The following is a 22,674-nucleotide window of genomic DNA, read 5'->3' as shown; positions in this document are numbered from 1 at the left end:
TTGATGATGTCGAATCGTTGTTTGAAAAGACTTGTTATTGAATGGTAAACAATCTTGTATAAAATTCACCATCAACGAATGAGATCACTGACGATTTCTGCTGAAGAACATCTTCGACTTCTGCATTGTATCCTATAAGTTTCTGAGAACGAGTCAGATGTGGTTGCTCCTCCAATAGAAGTTTCAAAATCCTGCAATGCTGTGATATGGCTTTCGGACATTTCCGTTGTTCGTAGTCGACTATCCTCAGAGTTTCTATTCACCACTTCCAACCATATCCGTTAGAGTTTGAATGGCTTTGGTTTTCCCCAAAACGAATGGAACCCAGTTTCTCATACTGCCTCCATCCACTCCTATTCATAGAATCAATTCGCTTGTTGGTTGTATTTGAAACACATTCTTTTCTTCTCTTTATTGTTCTTATTGTATTTTTTATAAGCCCATACTATGCAAACGGACCGAACGAGATTAGGTGACTTAAACACGTTCAACATGCAGCATGGTTATATGGAGGCTCTTGTTCGAGGCTATCGATCTGGATTCCTTTCAGAGTCTGAATATCGTCATCTTGCTCAGTGTGAGACAATTGATGGTATCCCCCTTGTTCAAAGATCACTGATAGATATGAAACTGAACCTCCAGGAAACTGATTACGGCAATTTTATGAATGATGAAGTTGGGTCAGTTCCTGCTATTAACTTATAGTCATCTCCCCTTTTTCCTAGTTCAATTCAGAAATGTGCTCTCCGTAAGTTGGCAAATGAATGGAAGTTTATGCGAGCTATGGCATCACAACCTCTCGCTCAGTTTATGGATTTCACGACGTATTTTAGATAAGCTGCATTGATTGCATAGGTATGAATTCATGATTGACAATATTTTGCTCATTCTGAAGCGGTCCCTCACCAGTTCTACTCTTACGGCTAATGAGTTGGAAGAGGAATGGAACCCATTGGGAGCTCTTCCTGAGCATATCATTAAGTCTTTATTGCAATTTGAAAATACTCCAAAAGGATATCACGATCTCTTTCAGATCGTTCTCGTTGAAGTGCCAGTAGGAAAATACTTCTCTCAGTATCTTAACGATCTAACGGAAAATCATTTGTTGCATGGAGCAAAGACAGTCAAGGCACTTCTGGAAGAGAATTCCCTCACGCTGATTCATCATGGTGTGATGCGACTCTATCTTGAGGATTTCTATTATTGGACCCAGGAACTTGGTGGCTATACTGCAGAAACTATGGGAGAAATTCTCAAAACCAAGGCAGACACACTTGCAATCAATCTAGTGTTGAATAGCTTTGGAACTGCGTATAATGACGTACTATTGCATTTTCTGTTGTGATGAATAGCCCAAGTTCCGAGATCTTCGAAAGAGTCTGATGCCAAGTATCGGCTTCTTGTATCCCGAAGGAGTGGAATCTTTGTGTGCAAGTGAGGATCCAGAAGCCTTAGGAAAGGCTTTAGATAAGTATTGGGTATATCGTCGTATTTTCCAGACTGCCATTGTGAATGAAGGGATGAGTATCGATGATGCCTTCTATCTAAATGAGATTCGATTGTTGGAAGGCGGATTTGACAGCCAGTTCCAACTTAGTGAGTTTTTTGTGTGTATGTGTGATGGATAGCTTGTTTCTATAGCTATTGTCATCTGAAACTACAGGAAATTCGCAATCTAGTGTGGATTAGTGAATGCATTATTCAGAAGCAACGTGGTCGGATTGATAAGTACATTCCTATCTTTTCATCTTCTGCTTCATGGAGAAATGGAAAGTTGGGTATCTAAAGGATTGGACCTCTAGAAGTGTTTGTTTCTATATTCGTGTTCCATAGGTATAGAAACAAACACCCGACGAACAAATATCAAAAGTGAATCGATCTTGACGAGAAACAATCGTTGTTGTGTACAGAGTATCTGTTGAAGACGATTGCATCGTATCGGTAGAGTAGGAATGGATAGTAGTTGTAGGCGGAATGTTTGAAAGGGTATTGGTTGTTAATAGAGTAGTTGATGTGAGAGCAGGTTGGGTAGTACTGATTGTTGGTTGATTCATATCCGTCTTTAAAGGAGTAGGTTGAAAAGAGGTAAGAAGAACCGCATCCATGGTAGAATCTGTTTGTTGAATCGTACTAACATCTCCAGAATCAAATTGAACTGAGTCCAATGCACATCCTCTTGAGATCTGCTGTAGAATCTCACTTGACGGTATAAATGTTCCCGAACCACTTTGTACACTCTTCAGTGGCAAACTAATACCAATGGTGAATGCATTTCCACAACTCACTTGAGTTAACTTATCATCATTTGGCATAACTATTTCTGTTGGTTCGTTAACCGGGTTCACAGACCCAATTCCCAACTCACCACAGTAGTTTGTCCCCCATGAGTATGCTTTAGATGTGATTGAGGAGAAGGCAATACAGTGAGATGTCCCACATGCGATATCTGTGATCTGCCTTCTTGAGAGAGAAGGAATCAACACTGGAATTGAAAGCGTTTCAGGATGCTCTTCATCTGCTTGCCAGCAATACACATGATTCTCATCGGATGCTGTTGACAAAATCTATTCTTGATCCATTCGTCTTACCTACTAATGCAAATCGAGTTCCAGCTGCTACCTTCAGGATCGTTTCCTGAAATGGAACGATATGAGGAATCGCTAGTTGGGTACGACGCAAGTCAAAGACTTCTTCACTAGTTTCCAGCATTCCAGTAACGATTAATTCGTTCTTGTTCCCAACGAATATCGTGAAAGTCTCTCCACATGCAAGTTGGCTAATGGAATACCCTTGAAGAGCAGTGATTGGAACTGGTGTATACTAGACATTAATTGTTTCTTCTCCCTTACATAGTCTACTCCTTGTGCTAATCCCAACTGTCCATAATAACCGTTTCCACATGCATATACCAATCCAGAAGACGATACGAACATTGTATGATTCTGACCACAGGCGATGGATATGATGTCTCTTCCTTTCAACTTGGCAACTAATCTTGGCTCGGCAGTCATTTCGCAGTCCAATCCTTGTCCTAATTGACCATATGCCCCATTACCCCATGTATACACATTTCCGGTTGATGTTAAACAAGCTGAGTGTGATCCTCCACATGCAACCGACAGTATGATTGTGTTTTTCAAGGAATCAAGCTACGTTTCATCATTTACTGTTTTGATACCTTTCTTGGAATATTACAGACAGTCACGTTTGTTCCCAACCCCAGTTGGCCCTTGAGACCATTCCCCCAAGCATACAGTTCTCCTTCATCGGATAGACAGAGAGCATGAAAATCACCAGCCGCAATAAGAACTGGAAAGAGTTGAGGGGCTGAGACTGATTCGATTCTAGAAGGATTCGGAGAAAAGTCAGTATCAAACGAATGGGCGAGTTGATGGCATGTATTATTTCCCCAGGAATAAACACTGAACTATGTATCAGAATCAATGGTAAAGCTGACATGAATGGACTTTGCGACAGGTTTTTGGTATACAGCTGCTTCTCTAATAGACTCTGGTCCCTGGGAAGAGGGACTTCTGTTTTGTAGACTGGACCGTTGCTGCGGTCCCTTATTGGTAGGATGATATAAGACGGCTGAATGAGTGACATTGTTATTACTTTCGAGTTTGTTTGTTAAACCATTGCCATTATCCTTCTTCACTGTACTACTAACAAGTTGTCTCCCCATATTACCATCAAGCTGCCTCCCCATATTACCATCAAGCTGCCTCCCCATATCCCCACCTGGTTCACTCCCTATAACCAAACCTAACTCACTCCCCACCTTTGCATCCAGTTTCCTTCTCACATTTATACTCAACTCATTCTTCACACAATCATCACCCTCACCTGTATTGTGATGATTCTCACTCAGATGGCATGTATCCCTCTGACTTACACACTTCAATGGCACTCGAGGCTCAACAATCACTTCGGCACCTGCAAGAACAGGAGACGACAAGTCAAGAGGAGGAGGCCGTTTCTTCCTCTCTACAGTCCCTTCCTCATGATCATGATAACTACAACTTGTATTCTCCACTGGAAGAGTCTGCTGAAGATCCATATCACTAGAATTGAACAGAGAAATACCTCTGGATATGGAAGCAGTTAGAACAAGAAACCATCGGGTCATCTCAGCCTTCGAAGCAAATCGGAATTCATACTATGGATCAGTCACTCCATATCCAACAACATCACGATGAGTAGATACCGTGACCATACTCTTGGTATCGTTCCGGGTCACCAATGCATTTGTCAAATCAATGACATTCAAAGGGAGATTCTGGTTTCCTCGTTTACGATTGATAGGATATCGAAAAACGAGAAGACGACAACCAACTAAACAGAGATATCGCGTCGCCCATAGATGCTTCCCTTGTTTCTCTGCTAGTCCCTCTTCATATCTAACTTTTAGAAGAATATTCCGACACCCACAGCTCGTAATACCAAGAAGCGATGTGTGAATCTGTATTGGTAAGAAGGTCTTGGAATCAGAGCCGAACAATTCCTACCATTCAATAGTCGAACCATATAACCACAAACTCTTCCATTCATAGTTTCAAAATACAAAGGAAGATAAACACTAGAGATTGAGACTGTGAATGAAGCCAACTTCTTAAAGTAAATAGTCATTCCATTCTCCCGAAACTTGTTCTGAACAAATCCACAGATCTGGAACAATGGGATTGTAAGCATCTAAGCATCGCAAGATCTATACTTCACTACCGGAACTCCCTTCGCAGAAATGATCATTGTCGTTCGGTCATTGATAGTAATCGTTATCTTGTCTTTATTTCACCTTTTCAATGATTACATCGGCTATTCCATCATCTGATAACACTCCAAAGGAGACAAAATTATTCAACTCTGCTTCTGTAAGCATATTCGTATGTAAACATGGATATAGAAAGGGTCCTATTCGTTCAAAGACACGTGATTCTGTTCTTTGGAATTACCTTTATTTCACTTGAAATCCCATCATCTACCTATTCCCATGTTTTCCATCCCATACTTGTTTCCAAACAAAAGATCGGATGATGTATACGAAATTGGACAGATTTCTGTAATTCAAAAAATGGCTTACTCCCTCTCCAACAAAGCAACGGATCTGCTTAAGGAGTTGAAACGAAGTGAATGGATCCCCAAATATAATGTAACTATCCATTGGAAAAGTGATGTTCAGGAAGATGGAATCAATACTGTGTTTGATGAGATGGATCGACTCATGGAGAGGATTCTAATTATGTACGACAAAATGCAAACCTATACATCGGAGTTAAGTGAAGGGAATGATGCTGAGTAGAGTCAGTTGAGTATTATCATCTGATAGAGAAAAGGAAGAGATCATCAATGGTCTCAACATTATGTTAAACATTCATCACTGCACATTCTATCACGATAAACGATGTATCTATGCCTATTTGTACACTTAGTAGTCTGTCTTCAAGGTAGAAAACATCGACTCACCAAGATCCGAGAGTATCGATGGGCAGTTGGCCAATTGAATTCAGAAGATGTCCTGTCCCTGATGAGTAAAGGAGAAATTAAATTCTATCAAGACTATGATCAACTTCTGGGAACATATATGCAGAACTCAGGTTTTGATCTTACAGCAGTACTATTTAATCCTGCTTGTAATCTAGAATATGTTTCCTCCTCATTCATTGTATGTCGAGGTGGTCGCTTTACAAGATTATGGAGAGATCGTAACAGCTTCAGGACCTGTGAATATATCCTTGGATCGCTTGGGGAGAGTTGTTTAACGCCACTTAGAAAAGAATAGCATTCACTATCTGCGGCTATCTGATGTCGAATACTTGATTCGACAAGGAGTCTTAGAAGTAAAGAAAACGAATTAGCTTGTTTGTTGGGATCCCTCAATTTTGCATCTGTGCAATTTGAATTCAAGAACTTCTCGACAAACAAGGGAATCAAGATGAATATGCCACCATCGATGCCCATACGGAAAGAGAGGAAGAAGATTCCTGTCAAGACCGTATTTACACATATCATGAGAGCGAAACTGTATGGAGTTCTAACTGTGAATGCCCTTGAGGGAATCATTCACGAAATTGATGAGATTCTTCCTGCGGATACACTAGAAGGTAACATTTGAGAATTCCCAATCACGTTTAGAACCTCTGGATGTCTTTTCCAATCGATTCCGCAGATATCAAAATGGATCTCTCATGCCGACAAGCTATGGAGATCACTTGGACCGTGCGGCAAAGAGTCTTTGCAAGGATCTGGGTGTTTCTGTGACAATTGAGCTTTTTAACACACAAGCAATTAAGGTAGTCTCTACATAGTTTGTCCATGGTAGAAAGTAATTAGTTCGTTGATTCAAGGTGTGGATGCAAATGCAAGAGCGGATATGATCAATTGGCTGACTCTCTCAAATGATGTGATCCTCAAATCGGAGCGTTACGAAGGTCTCATCAATGATGTCTGCATGTACTTTTATAAGGAATCTGTCAACAATATTAATGAAGATACGCTTGCCTTTGTTCGTAGGTCTGCAAATGAACTCCTCCGAAACAAAGCCTCCAAGGAAGCTCTGCGTAAGAAACTGATTCAGGCAAGTCAGGATAGCCAGTCAATGATAGATACTGGCATCCAAGATTCCTCCATACCTGTTACTGAGATTATGGTTCAGCGTGCTAACTATGGGGGTGAAGTAACTACGGTCGATCCGACGCAACTTCAGTATATCCTTCCCTCTCCTGTGGCTCCTAGCATGATGAATGTGAGTACTTGATAAACTTGTAAGGCATAGTAGGAACAGCTGATTTGTGATACTACTGTTGACTTTTTATCCGTGTTTGTTCATCACATTTGAATTCTTGTAGTGTGAATGGTATTGATAATCAAAGAAACTACTGAACATGTCTTATGGGTGTGATTCAAATCGGAGTCCAATTGACAAGCTAGAAAGGAGATCGTTGACCTCTATTGGGAAGACCTCAGTTATAGGAATCTGAAATGTCAGACTTTATTAGTTCCTTTTTACAGTTCTTTGAGGAAAAAACGGTCGAATCATTGCAATTCTGAGTAATTTTTAGGATGAAAACTCTTCCTATGCTGATATCTTCGAGAAGATGTTGGATTCTGACGAAAGACGTCTTGTCATCAATATTGATGATGTTCGTGCCTTTGATAGTGGGTTAGCAAATGAGTAGATTGGTTTGTATAAAGAGTTAAGTGTAGAATCCTTCGGAATCCCATTCACTGTGTGGAACAAATTGAAACAGAAATCAACCGTGTATTTGGTGTTTACACATCATTTTATGTTTAGCGGGCGAAAAATCGTAGTACCAAGTTCGCACAGACTTCCAAAGAGACTCCTTTTCATGTTGGCTTTACGGGATCTTTCGGAAGTCATGTGGTGAGTCCACGCGAATTGCGAACAGAGTTGTTTACCAAGATGATTTGTTTGGAGGGAATCGTGACCAAAGCTTCGTTAGTTCGTCCCAAAATTCTTCGAAGTGTTCATTACTGTCCTGAAGGAAAGAACAAGTTTTATTATAAGGATTATGTCGATATGCTCTCTGCTTCCGAAAATATGGCTCCAACAAGTACGGCAATTCCTACAATGAATGGCCAGCGTAAGTTTAGAAGCCTAGAGTGAAGGATAGAGGAACTATTAGAGTTTGAATATGGATATTCATCGTATGTAAACATTCAAACACTTTCTATCCAGGAAATGCCAGAACGTGCTCCTTTTGGACAAGTTGTTATGTGTATTTGTACTGACGTGTAGTTGCCTCGTTCTGTGGATGTGATAGTGGATTATGACCTTGTTGATAAGGTTAAACCTGGTGATCGTGTTCGAGTAGACATGCACTGTCTTTGTTATGAATAGGTTTATGGCACATATAAGCCGATTGCACCCAATTCATCTGTGATTGGAGGCAGCTTCCGTTCGGTTATTCGATGTAACAATATCCAGATTATCAATACGAATACGGATGGTCTTGTTATCGACCCTGGTACTATCAAACAAATGAAGCAGTTTTCAACACGATCCGACGTCTTTGAGATCCTCTCTAGTTCTGTAGCCCCATCTATTCGTGGTCATGAGTACATCAAGAAGGCTTTAATTCTCCAAATGATTGGAGGGCGTGAACATAATCTGGAGAATGGCATACATCTCCGAGGCGATATCAATATCCTCCTAGTGGGTGATCCGTCCTGTGGCAAATCCCAGCTACTACGGTTTGTGTTGAATACTATGCCTCTTGCCGTGAATACTACAGGTCGAGGCAGCAGTGGTGTAGGTCTTACAGCCGCTGTAGTGAAGGACCAAGAGACTGGCGAGAGACGACTGGAAGCCGGAGCTATGGTGCTAGCTGATCGAGGTAGAAATAGGGTGGGAGAGTGATAGCTAGGGATCGTGTGTATCGATGAATTTGATAAGATGAGCGAGAGTGATCGTGTGGCAATTCATGAAGTGATAGATGAAGAGATAAATAAGATGTAGGTGATGGAACAACAAACTGTTACTATTGCAAAGGCCGGAATCCATTGTTCTTTGAATGCTCGTTGCAGGTATCTCTCGATATCGTCTTTGATGTAGTGTGTTGGCTGCAGCTAATCCAGTCTATGGACAGTATGATCCTACAAAGCGTCCTCAAGACAATGTAGGTTTGCCTGATTCTCTCTTATCTCGATTTGATCTACTATTTATTGGTATGAATGCAGGGATCCAATAAGGAATAGTACGTGATGAAATGGATATGAAGAAGGACCGAGACATTGCTGAGCATGTGCTGGAAATGCATCGTTATGTGCGTCCTGGACACGAAAATATCCCAGAGACGGAGACATTTGATGTGTCGGGAGAGGAGCGAGAAGACAAGAATGAAGTGTTTGTGAAGGATTTTGGAGTGCATGGGAGTGAAGGAAAGATTCTTACAACATCATTCCTAAAGAAGTATATTGATTATGCAAAAACCAAAAAGACAGTAATTGTGCCTATTTTTCGATCATATTTAGGAACTAACGGATGAGGCAGTGAAGTATTTGGTAGAGGCGTATACAGATCTTCGTCAGAGAAAGGACACAAAGACACTTCCAATCACCGTCCGATTGTTAGAGACACTGATTCGTCTGAGTACGGCCCATGCAAAACTGCGTCTGAGCAACCGAGTCGAGGTGGAGGATTGCAAGTAGACAATGGAGAGAGAAATAATACTTAGAGAAGCATTGGATATTGTCACCTATGCACTGTATAATGATGCAGCTCCTCAAAAGGTCAGTCATGCGATGGAGGAGGTGGAAGAGAAAGAAGTGACGTTTAGTGATGAAGAGGAGGCAAATGAAGTGAAGCGACGTCGTCTGTACTGGAAGTAGTGGAGTATGAGATATAGTGGAGAGCAGAGTGAACACCAGGAGAGTGAAGAGGAGGACCAGACGAATGATACGCACATGACGGAAGAAATTACTGTGGACACGAAGACATTCAATGAATTCAGAACGCTTCTTAGCAAGTATTACGTGTCGGAACACAGCGATGCCTTCTCTCTGGAACAGATCAAAGCTCGTAGGAGAAGTATGAGATAGATTATGGACAGATATTGAAAAGACGATGACCTTGTCAGACAAAGAACTTCAAGCATGTCTTGATATGATGGTTAACAACAACCAAGTGCTTGTCGATAATAACATGTACTATCGTGTCTAAACTGATTTTGAGTATATGTGTTTGTTCAAGAGAGTATGTAAAGATTTGTGAAGAATGTACTTTCTATACCGACTTGATTTGTTTCTTCAAACAAAAGTACAAGGCAGACACTCAATAACATAGAACTTTACTTGGCCTTATCGAGAATGATACCATCATACTGTTTCTTGAACCATTCCATGGCATCCTCACGAGTTACCTTATGAGAATAACCAATTCTGCTACGTTGAGCCTTTCTCTTTGACACACGACCACCAGGACGAGCCAACTGAACATAGAAATCCATTCCAAAGATACCAGTATTTGGATCATACTTGATTCCAAGATCAATGTGCTCCTGAATACCAAATCCGAAATTGCCAGAGTCAGAGAAGTTCTTCTTCACCAATTCATATTCCTTCACCTTCAAACCACGTTCCAAAATCTCAAGAGCCTTCTCTCCACGAATGGTGGCATGAACAGAGATCTTCTCATTACGACGAATAGAGAAAGAACGAATCGTGAAACGAGCTAGACATTACCACTTTCAATTAATCAACTTCATACCCTTTCCATAAACAGGTTCTTGACCTGAGATCTGTTGAAGAACACGAGCAGCCTTCGAAACGGCATCACCAGATTCACCAACACAAATGTTGATCACCAGTTTCTCAACTCGGATGTTGCGCATCACATTAGCCTTCTCGCTCTATAAACTGGTAAGATACAGTATCAATCTATCCAATCACATACCATTGTTCGGAAATGAGTATATGCCTTATATTATACTCACATATCCACGATATCCCTTGATTCCAAAATCTATCAGGTAATACCTATAGCATGATAGATCTTCAGATTCTGCCGTGTCTTTCTTTATGTAATTCAGTTCCATCAATAATCCTTTCTCATATCTTTACGTCATCTCTATGATGCTCTTATCTTTCCGTTCTACTGTTTGTTGTGTAATTGTTAGATTCCCGCGGGAATCAATACAATGTTGTTCACTCGCATTTCACATCAAAAGCAGAACTAAATGTACGTCAAGTGAGTTGGTTGATTAGGAAATTTAGCAACATATTGACAGCCTCTAATATCCATGTAGAAAATGCAAGACGACGATATTATTTTCGAGCAGAACCTCTGTCACATCCGTCGATGCTATGTATACAAGATTCCCCCAAGAAACACTGGTATGGGATACCGTGCTGCCGGTTGGACGAACCAGATTTGGTTTGGAACTCTGAATGTGGTTTTGCGTGGAAAGACTTGTTATATTGAGCTGGTGGATGATAAGAAGAAGATCTTCGCCTCTACTATGATTCGAGATGATGGTCCATCTGTGATTGAGCCCGTGTTGGATTCGTCTCGTTATTTCGTGATGAGAATTGAGAAGGACCGAAAGAAAGCATACATTGGTATTGGTTTCCAGGAGAGATCCGAGGCTTTGGACTTCAAGATTGCTCTGCAAGAGTACAAGAAGTATCTGGATGAACCTGAGGATCTGTCAGATGAAGAGGAGCAGGACTATTCACTTCAGGAAGGAGAGACTCTTCATGTGGATGTTGCTATCAAGAACAAGAGAGTAGGTGAAAGAGGAGTGAATGAGTTCTAGAGACACAACAAGAAGAAGGTGGACGATGTGGTGGAGGTGGGTGAAGATGGTGCCCTTGCTCCTCCTCCAGAGAGTGGAAGACGTCGTCGTGCTCGTGGTTCTCGCAGAAAGGCTGAAGAGCCTCAGGAAGATGATCTTATCGGTTCTACTTCTGCTGCTCCAGTTGCTGCGAATCCGTCATACACGTAAGAACTGAATGAGAAAGTGAGGTTCAGGGATGATATCTTCGGCATGTTCTAAGTGATAAAGGTTGCAAGGGAAGTTTTGATTCGAAGTTTTTGGTCGCAAAGGAAGTGTTAATTTGTTTGTTGAGAGAAAACACCATCAACTTGTTACAAGAAGCGTTCGTTTTCTAGAATCTGTGAGCATAGACAGAATAACTGTTAACGAACAGTGGAATGATCTGTGCAAGTTCCAAAACAACCGGTTTTGTACGGATATTTTATTATTCTATCATCATAGATGGGCAGTACAACGAGTCAAATTGAAGATAAGAAGTCTTTCTCCATCATTCTACCTGGAACAGAGGACTTGGAAAAGGGTTCGGTACAAATTCGTCATTGGGTTGATGGAAAGGGCGCGATACATCGTCATCCAGAGTCAGCAGATGGATTAGAGAAATCCTACGATCCGAATGTTAACACATTGTACGAGAACTTTTTGTATGGTTTGATTAAGGGAATAACATTTAGACATGCACATAATTTAAACCCTGAGGCCAACTTCGTCGGATGGAGACCCATTGTCAATGGAGAAGCTCAGCCTTATACTTTCTACACGTCTCTTAGTTTAGTGTAGAATTATTCGTAGGTATGCAGAATCCAAAAAGCGTATTGAAGCGTACAGTCGTGCCTTAGTTAAATATGATCTTTTGTCGGTAACACAAGGTTACGAAAAGCAAACGGATGGAAGCCCTGTACGTGAATGATAGTTATTTGATAGGCAGATCCGAACTATTGGACACTTTATGAAGAATTCTGCACCCCTTCTCCTGTCTCAGTTCGCCGTATGGCGTATCAACGGAACTGTAGTTCCCTTGTATGATACTCTAGGTGTTGAGGCCATTGCGTATATGTCGGAATCTCCTCTCATTCCTAGTCATGTCTGTTTTGAAGCAGAGCTGAAGACCGTTCTCTGTAATCCAGCATCTGCTGCGCTTCTTCTTCGTAGCATTACTGACTTCCCTGACAAGTTTGTCACAGTCAAGAATGTAATTGTGGTAGTAGTTTTAGGTTGGCTTCATCCTAGGCCGGAGGCGAGATCACAGATGATATTCGTAAACTTGCTGAAGAACATCACATTACTCTATTCTCATTTGATGATCTGATGGAGGAAGGTGAGACACTTCCGGAGATTTCTCTTCCCACGGTTAATGGAGAGGATTATTGTATGATTTGTTATACCAGTGGAACTACGGGAACTCCCAAAGGAGCTATCTTCTCGCATCAGAATCTGGTAAGTGTGGGAGCAGTCTGTCGGAACTACATCTTTGAGATGAGTCATTTTGGTAGCAATGATTATTACATTAGCTACTTACCGATGGCTCATGCATTTGAGCATTTTATGCAGACTGCTTGCATTGCTGCTGGAATGGGAATCGGCTTTAGTCAGGGTGATACTCGAAAGATCGTGGATGATTTCAAGCAGTTGCGACCCAGTGTGTTTGCATCGGTTCCGCGGTTATTGGAGCGAATTATTGGAAAAGTGAAAGAGGGCGTGAAGAACAGCAGTTGGATAAAGCGAAGTATCTTTGATCTTGCCTTCAAGAACAAGGTAATGCTATAGGAATCCTGTTATTGATAGAAATACACCATTCTTCACTACAACACGAATAAGTGTCCATTCTGGGATAACTTGGTCTTTGCCCCTCTTCTTCGTTCTGTCGGACTGGATAATGTGCGTGCTATGGTAACGGGCTCAGCTCCTATTACTGCTGACAATCTTCTCTTCTTGCGAGTTCTGTTCTTGTAGTCCTGTTGACCAAGTATGAGGTATAGAACCAATGTCCTTCAGGGACTGGGAGCAACAGAAACAAGTGGAGGTGCCTGTGTGTCGTTGCCCTCCGACTTCAACACGTTTGATCACTGTGGATGTCCGATTAAGGCCATGGAGGCAAAGTTGGTATCAGTGCCTGAGATGGGATATCTCGTGACTGATAAGGTACATGGACGGATCGTAGAGGCTGATGGAACTGTGTCCAATCCTGGTGTGCCTTGTGATGGTCGTGGCGAGTGTTGCTTCCGTGGCGTGAATGTAATAAAGGGATACTATCGACAGCCTCAAATCAATGCAGCCACGTTCGATGAGGATGGATGGTACCACAGTGGTGATATTGCCATTTGGAATCAATATGGAGCTCTGCAGATTGTGGATCGAAAGAAGGACATTTTCAAATTGTCACAGGGCGAGTATATCAGTCCTGATAAGATTACTGGTGTGTATCAGGCGTGTCCTCTTGTGGCGAACCTTTTTGTCTATGGCGATTCGTATCAATCCTATCTTGTTGCTGTTGTTATCCCAAGTGAATATCATCTGAGACAATGTCTGAAGGAGAGACATATTCCAGAGGAAGGAATATCCTTTGAGGACCTTTGCAAGGATCCAGCTGTGAAGGCTGTAGTATTTGATGAAATGAAGAAGGTGGAGAACGAGAGCAGGTTGTGTGGATTTGAGAAACTGAAGAACATATATCTGGATTGTGAGCATTGGACAATTGAAAATGGAATGCTAACTCCCACTATGAAGTTGAAGAGAAATGTCTCCAAGACTAAGTACAAGGATGTGATAGCTCAGTTGTATAAGGAAGGAATATATGTTCCTATGTAGTGATAATCGTGTTTGTAATAGAAATGGACATTATGCGCTATTCGACAAAGAAGTGTGTCCATAGGGCTCATCCTTGATATCCCAGAGGATAAAGGACTCATTCTACCTTTGGGGATACGGATTGGATCCCTTCTCTTCACTGATTGCGAAATAACAATCACCATTCATGGACTCCTTCCTGGATTCGATTGAACAATGTTCGCCAGTTTCAATCGAGGAATTGCGGAAGGCATCATCAAGTGACAGAACAAAGAATCTCTCTGTGAACCGTTTGTTGCAAAGGAGTTACAAATAGATTATCACATCTATCACCTTTCATTCGTTTACAAAGGACTGTTTATGGGGATTACGACAAATATTGCATTGTCACCATTTTCACTGTATTGATGACCACTAAAATTGATCAATAGTAAAAGGTTTATCGGCTATGGATCTCCATCTCTTTCTCTCGAGTTTTCCTATTCTCGCAGAGATGTGGATGAAGACAACTCCAAACGAAGTAAATATTGAATCGTTGACAATTTCTGATACGCCTCTCGTACCTGCGCTTTTTAATGCCTATCTGGAGTGTCTACCGTATTTGCGAACGCTTCATTCCATTACAATTCTTCCATCGCCTAAGGACAAGTGGTACTTGAGTGATGCGCATCTGATTCAATTGGTATCGGTGTTAGCTACACAGCAGTGTCCTGAATTTGACTCACTTCATATTCCCAATCAACGTATTGGAGTCAAAGGGATTGATGCATTTGTATCTCTGTTTATCAACAATCACTTGCTCAAATGCTACGACATTGATATGTCGAACAATCGAATTGGAGACAAGGGAGCTATCGCATTAGCAAAGCTATTCAATCATATTAGTCAGTCAGTATTCATTCAACGTTTGTGTATTTCTGGGAATGGAATCAAAGGACGTGGTGGCACGAGTCTTCTCAATTCATTGGGAAGTGAAGAGCGTATCTTGCTCCAAGAGATTGATGTGAGTGGTAGATCTAATAGACATGAATGAATGGTAGAGAATCCACTTTCAACGTCCACACTTCAACTTCTTTTCAATCAAATCGACGTTCATAGGTATCCACGATTGCGAAAGTTGACACTCTCTTCAATTCCAATAGCATATTCTGCGATGATTTGTCTCGCTTCTGCTATTCGTCACAGAATGTTGAGACAGTTGACTTCCCTCAATCTCAGCAATTGTTCTCTTAGTACGGAATTACTCCAGGTTCTATCAGGAGCTGTTCTAGATGAGCCATTGCAAAGGTTAAAGTTTCTTTCGCTTGCAAAGAACCAAATCAAGAAGAAGGGAATGCGGAATGTTGCCGTTCTGTTGCAGCGGCGATGTCTGCCATCATTAGAGAAAGCGGAACTTAGCGAGAATCCCTTTGGTGATGAAGGACTTCAAGAACTCACTGCTCCTGACTTGGAACGTGTTTTGGAGCAAGTGAAAACACTGTCTCTAGTTCATTGTCACATTGAAAATGAAGGGGGTTATCTCATCTATGATAATATTCGATTGGGATTCTGGAGAGAGATCAAGGAACTGAATCTTGGAAGTCAGTTTGCTTGAGAAGACTCAGATATAGAGAATAAGTGTGGAGGGATCTGCATTATGCAACTACGTGCTCTTCTTGAAGAAGACAATGAGTTGCATTCGTTGATCATAAGTGATAGTAAAAAAGAGAGGAAGGAAATGGTGATGAAGCGAAGATCAAAGAGTCATGAAGAGGTGTTGCGACTAGCAAAACATAAGTATGGAATGCTATCACCAACAGCATAATCTTGATATTCGTATGAGGTGTACTTGCAACCACCTGATAGCTATGATAATGTGATCCTAGTTAGTTTGTTGTCTTAACTAAATCATTTCAACGATCGCCCTCCTTTTAACACAGCGATTGCACATTCTCAAACGAAGACAGAAACAAGGAAATGGGTAATAATAATAACAAAAGAATCATATTTAGACCGTAAATATACCGTTGCTCTTGCTTCTGCAGCTGCTGCAATCACCGTGCTTTCTCTCTATTATTACAGCCACAAGAAGAAGTCCACTAAGAAGTCTCCAAAGCCAAAAGAAGAACCATGTAAACCCCTCGAAGAACTAAAAGAGAAAACTACAGCTCCTCCTGATGGAACCTATGATGCTTCAAGCCTGAAGACAGTCGAAGAAGCTCTTGGTAAGGCAATGAGCTTTACTACTGCCAGAATGTACCAGAATGTGGATGAAGCATTCTTTTGGTGATATATAGGCAATTTTATGTTATACAAGGGGTATTAAACTTCTTGGAACAAATGATCCGGAGCGTCGTCGTCTCCTCTTCCAGAATCGTGCTCAAGTCTATTTCCTAATGGTAGAGTTTAGTGTATTCGATATCAGAGAGTAGGAAAAGTACAGCAATGCTTTGAATGACTTTACAGAGGTCATTTCACTATTTCCTCTGGATTCGAAAGGGTATATCAATCGTGGTGAAGCCTACGCGAAGAGAGGCGAAGAAGAAAAGGCTCTTCGTGATTTGACCATAGTAAGTCTCCTGGAAGCCAAGAATCAGTCTCTTCCAGAGCGTGTTCAGCAGCTGATCTCTGAATTGGAAACTTCTATTGGGTCTCGTCTAGCGAAGACTGAAATGACTCGTCGTTCTCGTGATCCGCTCTACAAACCTCCTACTCCGTCAAAAGCAACTTGCATTTCTCGTTTAGCATTTTATGGGAGTGAGAGAAGTGCTACATACAACGCATTTAACATGGATCTCAAGGTACTAACAGAGTTAATCAACTCTGAAGGACCAACTCCGAATCTAGTGTTTTCAAAGGGAGATTTGTATCTCATGCGAGGTGGAATCTTGAAGAAGAGTCAGATGTTCAAGCGGGCAGCCGAAGATTTTGCGATGGCTGCGAAGCCGGAGATGCAGTGTTCCCAGTTGTTCAATGCACTGCTGGAGACAGCTACGTGGCTCTATTTGTGTGGTGAGAACCGTAAAGCAGGTGAAGTGTTCGCAAAGATGGAAACTCTCCAGGAGCGAGGTGTCCAGGCAAATTGGCTCAATTTTTACTCTAAATATGCCTGCTGCATGGTTCCAGTGGACGCAGAGGCGGCAATTCGTCTAGCTGATATCGAGGTCGAGAAATTCCCTAAGGAAGCAGAAGCACACCTAGTGCGTGGATACGTGGCACAGACTGTTGGAAATACGCTCCAGGCTGTGAATGTGTGAATTGTTATGTTCGTTCAGTTTTTAGGAATTGCAGAAGAGCATCGAAATTCGGCCATCAGCATATGCTTATATCACTTTAGCAGCATGTTATATTCAAGACGATATTGACAAGTATGTATATCTGAAGATGATGAAGAGTAGAGGTCTCGATCTTCTCAAGAAAGCATATGAGTTGGACCCTCAGTCAGGTGACGTTCTTTGTGCTTATGGCGATACCTTGTTCTTCAAAGGACAGTATCTGAAGGCACAGGAGATGTATTCGCAAGCAGTGGAAACCGTTCCCGATGACCCGCAGGGATATGTAGCAATGGCGCGACTGGTGATGAATGTGAGCCAGAAGGATGAAGAGGCGATGCAGTACTTGAAGACAGCATTGGAAAAGGATGAAAATTGCTTCTCTGCATATCTAGCTTTACTTCAGATTCTCCTGATGAAGGGTCATACGGAAGAAATCAAAGGATACATTGAGAAGGCTATAGCTTGTGCAACAGGTGAAGGGAATCTAACAGAGATTTATGGGTTGAAAACTGTTTTTGAGGAGAGTCAGAGGTGCGAAAAGGTGCTGGAAGAACTTCGTAAAAAGGAGTATACTGTTTGTTAGGAAGGATGAACTCAACAAACACCCTGTCACATTAAGATATATTATCGAATTTCTGTAAGCAATTAAAAACCGTAGATCTTCTTTCCTAGGAAGTCAACAAGAATAGGATCGTTGTTCGGTCTCCAATTGTAAGGAGTTCCATCGGGATGGATGGGAACAACCGATTCCTCCACCTCTTTGGGCACACCATGGGGATAAACCACCTACAAATGACACTGACCGTTTGAGGCTACATTCATTGGAGGAGGAGCATTTCTCATGTAAGTAGCACCACCAGGGTACCAGGACTCTAGGAATGAAGCGACTCCATTCAGAACCTACGAACATAAGGATCGGGGTGCTCCATTTTCGCATACTCCTTCAGGCCATCATCCAACAGTTTCTTAGCTTCTCTATAAATAACCCTAACAGAGAATGGAGCCTACGCAGAGTTCGGATCAAGAGAAGCATTGTCGCGAAATCTCTTTCTCAGTTCTAGAGCTTGCTCCATGAAATGATCCCGATCAGTTGACCAGGAGAGCAATGCCCTCAAACTATGCTTATAGAGTCGACACACTTGCTGTTGATGTGTCAAGACCTCCTTTTTCATATAAGGAGCAACGGCAGACAAGAAATGGCTGTTCATCGCAGAAATATGAGAAAGAGAATAAGCGAAAGAGGTCTGCTATTAAACTTGAAAAACCACGATTATCGATTTCATAACAGATAATGGTTAAAAAGTGATTTGCGGTCAAGAAACAAAGATATACACAATCTACCTATCCAGACAATGAATTGAGCGTGATCTGCATCATTTTCTACAAGTGACTTCTTTTCTTCCTCAGCTACCTGTATTTCATTTCGTTTCTTTAGAGAGTTCTTCTTCTGTATCATTTTCACTCGTTTCTTGTATTCTGCATTGACACGTTCTTGCAGCTTTTTGGCTTCTTGTTTGTATTTCTCAACAATTGTTCGTGATGCTGCATCCACTTCAAGTCCCTTCTGGAGCTCCGAAGCCTTCTTCTCGATCGATTGAATGCGATGTAATCGTTCTGATGATTCCGATTCAAAGGTCTCTCGAAGAGCTTGCAGAGCACTGACTTCATTCTTCAGAGCCTGAAGGAGTTGTGTAGATTCGGTCTGTGTTGTCTTCAGAATGGCTTGGAATCGTTCTTCTGAAGTCTGCATCAATTTTTCCATACCTCCTCGTACTCCTTCCTCCATCTGCTTCCGAGCCTGTTGGATCTGTCTCTTCTTCTCTTTCTTTTGTTGTAGTAGGAGTGCTACGACTGATTACACGATCACTCACCAACTTGTGAAGGCTTGCTGGACCGCTAGAATGCTTGGGTCGTCCAGATCATCATCAGATTCGCTTCCATTGGATGATGGACTGGATTCGGTTGAAGTCGCTTTAATCTTTGGAGTGGCAAGAATGGTTTTGAATTTGTCCATTAATGCATTCACTTCGTTTTGCGGATCGGACTCCCAATCGCTTGATTCTTCCATCTCTAGTTGCTTCTCTTCGATTGTTGCAGGCTCCACCAGTTTTGCCTTCTTTCGTCCTGCTGTCTGTGCTGTAGCAGTACGTTTAGGTTGCTTCTCCGATAGATTCCATTTCCGTTTGATAGGAAGGGTTTCTTCGTCGTCACTGAAGTCTTCTGGATCAGGATGACGAAGTTTCAAGGGTTTGGGTGAAGGTAGAACTGGTTTGGATGCGGTTGGAATTTGCTTTGGTGATGATGGAATTGACTTGGATGATGGTGGAACTTGGTTTGGTGAGGTTGAAGTTGACTTGGATGTGGATGGAGTTGGCTTGGGAGGTGCGGATGGAGATTGAGGGTTGGAGACAGATGGAAGAGGAGTCTGGTGGAGTTGTGTGGCAGAATTATCTTTGGAAGGAATTTGTTTTCTTCCCTCTTTCTTCTTCAGAGGTTTCTTTGTTGAATTTGTTGGTAGAGCTTGGTTCATGGAATTCAACTTTGGATTTTCTTTAACCGTTCTATCTTCCATTGCTTCTGCTAGTTGAGAGAGGAACCCAGAAGGACGACGACGAGTTAATGCAGCCAGTTGACTACTAACATCTTCCTTGGATCCTTTGTTTCGTCCATTTGTTGTCTTCTTCGACGTAATTTTCTTTATAGGTAACGTCTCCACTGGTTTCTCGATCTCTTTTGATTGTTTCGCCATGTTTACTTCGGTTTGATTGACAGTATGCTTCTCTTCAACCCCATTTTCTTTATCCAGGTTCTCTTCTTTCACATCTTGATTCATCTCTTCTGATTTCTTTTCAGGTCGCTCAGGAGTCGAATGTAATGATCCCAAAACATCGGCCGAAGACTTCTTCCTCTCGGGAGTGACTGGACTCAACACTTCACTTTCTTGGGTAGCAGGAACCACCGTCTTCTCGGGAACTGCATCCTTCAATGTTCCTTGTTCAATAGGCTGACCAATTACAGAAGATCGCATCGTTGGTAAGGCCACAACGGAGGATTTGCATCCATGAGCAGTCTGGCTAAGAGAAAGTTCAGTTCGATTCGAAAGAGAAGCTTTAACAGAAGCAGCTGTTTGCACAGAGAGTGTCGTATATGGATGAGAATCGAGATACTTTTTGCATATACTGAATTCATCTTGATTTGAGAAAGCAATGCGAATACAAAGAGAGTTCTCGTTTGATGGAAGGAATGGTAACAAGAAATCATTCTCAGAAGAAGAAGAAAGAGTATACACAATTCGAAGGGAAAACACACGATCAATGAGATCCAGGGATGTGAGAGAAGACCAGCTATGAGTCATATAAGGAAGGAAGGAATACCGAATACTAAGAAGCTGTAAATCAGAACTCTGTTGGCTATCATCTGTTATTTCAATATAGCAACTCATTGTCTCTTTACCCAAATCAAGCCTACAATTCATCACTCGAAATGCTAAGTACCAATGAACCGTTCCTAATGAAGTCTCTGTCTTAGTTGACACAACAAATAAGGAATGAATAGGAATGCTTTGAACTGCATTCGCTGTCTTCTTATTATACTCGTTCAACATGTGACGTGCTTGGCTAATGAAATCTGTCTGTTTAAGTGTAGACACATCAACAGGACAATTGTCATGAATGAGAGATTGAAGAGTGGTGTTGTTAGTAGCACGAGCAATCAGATGGAGACGATAGAGAATCTCAATGGTAGTGCATTGTGTAGGGAAATCTACTGATAAGGAATACTGATCAAATCAACCTTCTTGATCAAGAGCTCGTTTTGAAAGTGTGATTAGTTCGTTTTGATGAACACTAAACAGTTTTGCAACAGTTTTGGGATTGGAGGAGAAGAACGATACGATTGTAAAACACATCTGTCGTTTATTTTCAATTGCAGTCTAGGAATGGGTTGGAAGATCAATGAATACTTCTGGATACGAGATCATATCATGCAGTAGAGGAGGAATGAAGGTCTCTTGGAGACTGTTGAGTACGGAGTTCCACTGATCATCTGATGTCTTATCACTGGGTGCTTCACTCTATGAATCATCCATCCAATTCTTGGATACTAGAATGGAAAGCAATGAGAGAAATTCAGGTAACCGATTTTCAGAAGTCCGATTCATCGATAATAACACGGGAACCAAACAAGTGTAGATCGAATGAATGGCATTGACAATTCCAAGCTGGATCAATTTCATTGTATTTTCTTCCTTGTCCCATAGTTGAGAAACAGTTTGCATCAGTAGATAGGGCATATCGTGCAGTGCCCACTCCTCTTTTTTGGGGTAGTCTTTCATCACTGTCGAATAAAGATTAAATTGAGATATAAGAGTTGATGCAGAGGCTTCGGAGATGATGGGAACACTATCGATCCACTGATCTAGGAGAGTCTGTAATCGACTACAGATTTTCTCAATCTTCACCGGAATTTCAGCCATCAAGGAAGCAATTCTGACACCAAATCCAATCTCGCGGCAGAGCACAGCAAACGAAGATAGAGGAGGGAACAAGAATAATTGGGAAACGAATCTTTCGACCAATCATATTAATGAACCAATATTCAAGTTAGGATCTAAGAAATGGCAATGAATTGGAATCAAAGAAACACCAAATTGATTATGAAAGGAAAGTAATATAGGTGATTAATTATAACAATACATATGTACTGCGTGTGCAGATAGCGTACAGAGAATCATCAGTTGAAGAATTGTTTTACAAGGTTAGTTCTGATATATGAGGAACCATACTGTCAATAATTGCTGTTAAAATGAGCTCAACTCATTGGTAAGCTTTGTCTTCACTAGAAAAGCACACTAATCAGAGGAAACCAGTGGATTCTCTACCGCCATGAGTGAATCAACTCCAAACGATGATTGGTCTATTTTTGGTTCGTCGAATCAGATGTGATTAACGTGACCTATTTCGTGATTATTGACCTCTTCTAGTTTAGGTCAGATTATCTTTATTTCCTACTTTCTGTCTTTTATTTTCTTCTCTATAAGTATGAGTTCCGAACATCCTATGGCTATGGCTCTCAAGCCTTATGTTGCTGGTGGAAGTGCCGCTGTCATAGCGACAATGTGTGTCCACCCTGTCGATTTATTGAAAACTCGTGTACAAATGCAAGTGGTTGGAAATGGTGAAGCACGTATGGGTTCCTTGAAGATGGCTCGTATGATTGTCAGTGAGGGAGGTATTACGAAGTTATATGCTGGCCTCTCGGCTGCTATTATGCGACAAGCTGTCTATGGAACTGCTCGTTTGGGTCTTCATGATCAGATCTCAAAGAAACTGAGAGATCGTAAT

At 41.5% G+C, this 22,674-nt stretch overlaps 10 protein-coding genes across 10 annotated transcripts; 8 read left to right on the top strand and 2 right to left on the bottom strand.

Moving 5' to 3' along the window:
- Positions 1-447: 447 nt before the first annotated feature.
- JH06_3488 (V-type and a-type ATPase superfamily) lies at positions 448-1,786 on the top strand (the record flags this gene model as incomplete). Its single annotated transcript, XM_014672065.1, has 6 exons — positions 448-592; positions 623-675; positions 706-824; positions 856-1,321; positions 1,353-1,615; positions 1,642-1,786. 6 exons carry the CDS (start codon positions 448-450, stop codon positions 1,784-1,786), a joined length of 1,191 nt encoding a protein of 396 aa, XP_014527551.1.
- A 276-nt stretch (positions 1,787-2,062) lies between these two features.
- JH06_3487 (E3 ubiquitin-protein ligase HERC2) lies at positions 2,063-4,749 on the bottom strand (the record flags this gene model as incomplete). Its single annotated transcript, XM_014672064.1, has 10 exons — positions 2,063-2,130; positions 2,201-2,564; positions 2,593-2,820; positions 2,850-3,149; positions 3,179-3,427; positions 3,458-3,753; positions 3,775-4,159; positions 4,208-4,504; positions 4,525-4,692; positions 4,723-4,749. The coding sequence occupies 10 exons, from the start codon at positions 4,747-4,749 to the stop codon at positions 2,063-2,065; spliced, it is 2,382 nt and encodes a 793-aa protein (XP_014527550.1).
- Positions 4,750-5,071: 322 nt separating this feature from the next.
- On the top strand, positions 5,072-5,759 carry JH06_3486 (DNA replication complex gins protein PSF1; the record flags this gene model as incomplete). The annotated part of the gene is made up of 5 exons (XM_014672063.1): positions 5,072-5,149; positions 5,180-5,295; positions 5,327-5,419; positions 5,449-5,611; positions 5,640-5,759. 5 exons carry the CDS (start codon positions 5,072-5,074, stop codon positions 5,757-5,759), a joined length of 570 nt encoding a protein of 189 aa, XP_014527549.1.
- Positions 5,760-5,938: 179 nt separating this feature from the next.
- JH06_3485 (hypothetical protein) lies at positions 5,939-6,754 on the top strand (the record flags this gene model as incomplete). Its single annotated transcript, XM_014672062.1, has 3 exons — positions 5,939-6,101; positions 6,133-6,290; positions 6,320-6,754. 3 exons carry the CDS (start codon positions 5,939-5,941, stop codon positions 6,752-6,754), a joined length of 756 nt encoding a protein of 251 aa, XP_014527548.1.
- A 224-nt stretch (positions 6,755-6,978) lies between these two features.
- Positions 6,979-9,679, top strand: JH06_3484 (DNA replication licensing factor; the record flags this gene model as incomplete). The annotated part of the gene is made up of 15 exons (XM_014672061.1): positions 6,979-7,026; positions 7,059-7,171; positions 7,204-7,258; positions 7,292-7,601; positions 7,632-7,726; positions 7,757-7,828; positions 7,859-8,354; positions 8,385-8,446; positions 8,477-8,544; positions 8,573-8,685; positions 8,716-8,960; positions 8,992-9,164; positions 9,195-9,335; positions 9,366-9,538; positions 9,570-9,679. The coding sequence occupies 15 exons, from the start codon at positions 6,979-6,981 to the stop codon at positions 9,677-9,679; spliced, it is 2,274 nt and encodes a 757-aa protein (XP_014527547.1).
- A 2,056-nt stretch (positions 9,680-11,735) lies between these two features.
- Positions 11,736-14,099, top strand: JH06_4129 (long-chain acyl-synthetase; the record flags this gene model as incomplete). The annotated part of the gene is made up of 8 exons (XM_014672072.1): positions 11,736-11,935; positions 11,966-12,052; positions 12,084-12,189; positions 12,220-12,341; positions 12,372-12,492; positions 12,522-13,046; positions 13,077-13,240; positions 13,271-14,099. 8 exons carry the CDS (start codon positions 11,736-11,738, stop codon positions 14,097-14,099), a joined length of 2,154 nt encoding a protein of 717 aa, XP_014527558.1.
- Positions 14,100-14,526: 427 nt separating this feature from the next.
- Positions 14,527-15,882, top strand: JH06_4130 (ribonuclease inhibitor; the record flags this gene model as incomplete). The annotated part of the gene is made up of 3 exons (XM_014672073.1): positions 14,527-15,088; positions 15,119-15,658; positions 15,689-15,882. The coding sequence occupies 3 exons, from the start codon at positions 14,527-14,529 to the stop codon at positions 15,880-15,882; spliced, it is 1,296 nt and encodes a 431-aa protein (XP_014527559.1).
- Positions 15,883-16,311: 429 nt separating this feature from the next.
- JH06_4131 (mitochondrial import receptor subunit tom70) lies at positions 16,312-17,314 on the top strand (the record flags this gene model as incomplete). The annotated part of the gene is made up of 3 exons (XM_014672074.1): positions 16,312-16,343; positions 16,375-16,456; positions 16,490-17,314. The coding sequence occupies 3 exons, from the start codon at positions 16,312-16,314 to the stop codon at positions 17,312-17,314; spliced, it is 939 nt and encodes a 312-aa protein (XP_014527560.1).
- A 663-nt stretch (positions 17,315-17,977) lies between these two features.
- JH06_4132 (NADH ubiquinone oxidoreductase) lies at positions 17,978-18,365 on the bottom strand (the record flags this gene model as incomplete). The annotated part of the gene is given in 4 exon segments (XM_014672075.1): positions 17,978-18,118; positions 18,149-18,202; positions 18,241-18,307; positions 18,319-18,365. The coding sequence occupies 4 exon segments, from the start codon at positions 18,363-18,365 to the stop codon at positions 17,978-17,980; spliced, it is 309 nt and encodes a 102-aa protein (XP_014527561.1).
- A 4,024-nt stretch (positions 18,366-22,389) lies between these two features.
- JH06_4133 (mitochondrial import receptor subunit tom70) lies at positions 22,390-22,674 on the top strand (the record flags this gene model as incomplete). Its single annotated transcript, XM_014672076.1, has 1 exon — positions 22,390-22,674. A coding segment is annotated over one exon (285 nt), but the record flags the coding sequence as incomplete, so codon positions are not given.

Source organism: Blastocystis sp. subtype 4 (assembly GCF_000743755.1).
Source record: "Blastocystis sp. subtype 4 strain WR1 chromosome Unknown seqid_0115, whole genome shotgun sequence".
NCBI classification, from domain to species: Eukaryota; class Bigyra; order Opalinata; family Blastocystidae; genus Blastocystis; species Blastocystis sp. subtype 4.
This window is presented reverse-complemented; position numbering and strand designations above follow the sequence as displayed.